Source organism: Theobroma cacao, chromosome 2, assembly GCF_000208745.1.
Source record: "Theobroma cacao cultivar B97-61/B2 chromosome 2, Criollo_cocoa_genome_V2, whole genome shotgun sequence".
NCBI lineage: Eukaryota > Viridiplantae > Streptophyta > Magnoliopsida > Malvales > Malvaceae > Theobroma > Theobroma cacao.
Window position 1 is genome coordinate 12079466 of NC_030851.1, and position 2432 is coordinate 12081897.

At 37.5% G+C, this 2432-nt stretch overlaps 2 protein-coding genes across 2 annotated transcripts; both read left to right on the forward strand.

Annotated features, from left to right (window-relative positions):
• On the forward strand, positions 255-1292 carry LOC108660644. Its single transcript, XM_018114897.1, has one exon. It carries the CDS (start codon positions 255-257, stop codon positions 1290-1292), a length of 1038 nt encoding a protein of 345 aa, XP_017970386.1.
• LOC108660645 lies at positions 1350-2184 on the forward strand. Its single transcript, XM_018114898.1, has 2 exons — positions 1350-1488; positions 1778-2184. The coding sequence occupies exons 1-2, from the start codon at positions 1350-1352 to the stop codon at positions 2182-2184; spliced, it is 546 nt and encodes a 181-aa protein (XP_017970387.1).

The window sequence follows — 2432 nt, forward strand, 5'->3', positions numbered from 1 at the left end:
CTGACAAGTTTTTGGCGCCGTTGCCGGGGAATTATTTCTAGATTTATTACTAATACTAATACCAAGCAATTTAGTCTTACTTCAAATTTTATTTTCCTTGCTTTAATTTTAGCTTTTGTTTTCTTGCAAATATCTTTGGTCATTGTATGCAAAGAAGAGACAACTTGAATCTTGTTCCTTTTGATCTTGAGATAGAAAGAACTTTCTGAAGATGTCAAAGGGAGAATTTACAAGTTGCAGCTTTAAATCAGACAATGGTCGAGGATAATATTAATAATGGTAATAATGCCATTAATGGGGTTCCCAAAGCAAATAGAGCATTGCGAGATTATGCAGTTCCTCTGTTGCAAGGTTTGCACCAAAGCATTAGGAGACATTTTATCAATGCGAATAATTTTGAAATTAAACCAGCCTATATTCAAATGATTCAGTCTTCAGTCCGGTTTGGTGGGTTACCCAATGATGATCATAATGCTCATTTAGTAAATTTCCTGGAGATTTGCGATACTTTTAAATACAATGGAGTAACTGATGATGTTATTAGATTGAGACTGTTTCCGTTCTCTCTAAGGGATAAAGCAAAAAGCTGGCTTAATTCACTGCCTAATGGGTCTATCACTACATGGGAGGAATTGGCTCAAAAGTTTCTCACAAAGTTCTTTCTACTTGCAAAGACTGCAAAGTTGAGGAACGATATCACCTCATTCACACAATTTGATGGTGAGTCCTTTTATGAAGCTTGGGAGAGGTTTAAAGAACTACTGCGAAGATGTCCACATCATGAGATTCCTGATTGGTTGCAAGTTCAGACATTCTACAATGGGTTAATTGGGTCAATTAAAACCACAATTGATGCTGCTGCTGGTGGGGCATTGATGAGTCAAAATGCTGCTGATGCTTATAATTTGTTGGATGAGATGGCTTCAAATAATTATCCATGGCCTTCAAAAAGGTCGAGTTCTAGAAAAGCTGTTGGAGCCTATGAGATTGATGCAATTAGCAACTTAGTTGCACAAGTGGTTGCATTGTCCAAGAAATTTGACACATTGGGAGTTCATGCAGTCCAAAATTCATTTGTAGTTTGTGAGATGTGTGGAGATGGGCATTCCAGTGATCAATGTTTATACAATTATGTATCAGTCCAATTTGTGGGAAACTTCAACAAGCAGCAGAATAACCCGTATTCTAATACATACAATCCTGGTTGGAGAAACCACCCCAACTTTTCATGGAACAACAATGCAGGGCCTTCCAATCCAAACCCCAACGTGCCTCCTGGTTTTCAACAATAATCTAGACCACCAATTCCTGAAAAGAAGTCCCAAGTGGAAGAAATTATCTTGCAATATATGTCTAAGACTGATGCCATAATTCAGAGCTATGGAGCCTCCTTGAGAAATCTTGAGACCCAAATGGGACAGCTTGTAAAGTCCATCAACAGCAGACCCCAAGGTGCCTTACCAAGTGATACACAAGTCAATCCCAAAGGTATGGAACATTGTAATGCAGCTTAGGAGTGGAAAAGAAGTCAGAGGGGTGAATGAAAAATCAAATGAATCTTTAAAGGAGCATATAGATGAAGACAAGGCAATTGTTGAGAAAGAAGTTAAAGCGAAAAAGACAGATAATGGGCAAGCAAAAAATCAAGGGAATTTTGAAGCAAATTATCCTCCACCGCCATTCCCACAAAGGTTTAAAAAGCAAAAGCTTGATAAATAGTTTGAGAAATTTCTCAATATCTTCAAGAAGCTCTACATAAACATCCTTTTTGCTGAAGCTTTGGAAAACATGCCAAGTTATGTTAAATTCTTGAAAGACATCTTAACTAAGAAGAGGAAACTGGAAGACTTTGAAACTATGGCACTTATTGAGGAGTGGAGCGCAATAATTCAGAACAAGCTTCCACCAAAACTTAAAGATCCAGGGTGTTTTTCTATACCTTGTACTGTTGGTAGATTTAATTTTACTAAAGCTTTATGTGATTTGGGTGTAGGTGTTGCAATCATACCATTGTCAATTGCTGAGAAAATTGGACTTAAGGAGATACAGCCTACCATAGTTTCTTTGCAATTAGCAGATAGAACAATCAGGTATCCTGTTGGGATTATTGAGGATGTATTGGTTAAAGTTGGGCCTTTTTACATTCCAGTGGACTTCATTGTGCTTGAGATGGAAGAAGATTAAGAAATTCCTTTAATCTTGGGACGACCATTCTTGGCTACCACAGGCACAATCATTGATGTAAGGGAAGGCAAGATAACTTTTAAAGTTGTAGAAGAGGTAGTTGAGTTTAATATTTTCAATGCAAATAAACATCCTAGCTTTACAAATTGTTGCTATAGAATGGAGCTAATTGATGAAGGAAAAGGTGAGCCTAATTCTCCACCTATAAGTGAGCAAGCACCAATATTTGAGTTTAAGCCACCACCTCC

Bases quoted from the DNA above. Each gene is read 5' to 3' on its own strand.
- LOC108660645 (XM_018114898.1), top strand. From the start codon at position 1,350: ATGTCTAAGACTGATGCCATAATTCAGAGCTATGGAGCCTCCTTGAGA. The intron at 1,489-1,777 runs GTATGGAACATT...TTTTTGCTGAAG, and splicing joins TACACAAGTCAATCCCAAAG to CTTTGGAAAACATGCCAAGT.
- LOC108660644 (XM_018114897.1), top strand. From the start codon at position 255: ATGGTCGAGGATAATATTAATAATGGTAATAATGCCATTAATGGGGTT.